Source organism: Saprolegnia diclina (genome assembly GCF_000281045.1).
Source record: "Saprolegnia diclina VS20 unplaced genomic scaffold supercont1.33, whole genome shotgun sequence".
Lineage (NCBI taxonomy): Eukaryota > Oomycota > Saprolegniomycetes > Saprolegniales > Saprolegniaceae > Saprolegnia > Saprolegnia diclina.
Window position 1 is genome coordinate 334,282 of NW_008246100.1, and position 583 is coordinate 334,864.

At 61.9% G+C, this 583-nt stretch overlaps 1 protein-coding gene across 1 annotated transcript; it reads left to right on the plus strand.

Annotated features, from left to right (window-relative positions):
• Window positions 1-14: 14 nt before the first annotated feature.
• SDRG_10074 (hypothetical protein) lies at window positions 15-384 on the plus strand (the record flags this gene model as incomplete). Its single annotated transcript, XM_008616046.1, has 2 exons — window positions 15-316; window positions 357-384. The coding sequence occupies exons 1-2, from the start codon at window positions 18-20 to the stop codon at window positions 382-384; spliced, it is 327 nt and encodes a 108-aa protein (XP_008614268.1). The 5' UTR covers window positions 15-17.
• Window positions 385-583: the final 199 nt, after the last annotated feature.

Consider the following 583-nt stretch of genomic DNA (forward strand, 5'->3'; position numbering starts at 1 on the left):
AGAAGATCATTGTCCGCATGGCCCGTGCGATTGGCCTCGCCAAAGTCCAAGCCAGCACCCACAACGGCGACAAGAGCGTTCCGTGGGGCTACACGCTTGCGAAATACCTCGTCTTTGACAACGTTCGCGCGGCGCTCGGCCTTGATGAGTGCAAGACGTGCTTCTCGGGCACCGCGCCGTTCAACCCCGAAGTGTCCTCCTTCTTTGCGTCGCTCGACATTCCGATCTATGAGGCCATGGGCCTCAGCGAGACGGCGGGCATTTCGTTCGCCAACTACCCCGCGACGTGGAAGCAAAGCAGTCTTGGTCCGGCCATGTATGGCGCCGAAGTCAAGATCGACCCGGCCAACTCGGAGCTGCTCATTCGCGGCCGCCACGTCATGATGGGCTACATCAACAACGCCGCCGCGACCGCCGCGACGATCGACGACGAAGGCTTCCTCCACAGCGGGGACTGCGCGTCGATCGATGCGGACGGCTACGGCTTTATCACCGGTCGTCTCAAGGAGCTCATCATCACGGCCGGCGGCGAGAACGTCCCGCCCGTCCTCATCGAGAACGTCCTCAAGGAAGAGATCCCGAT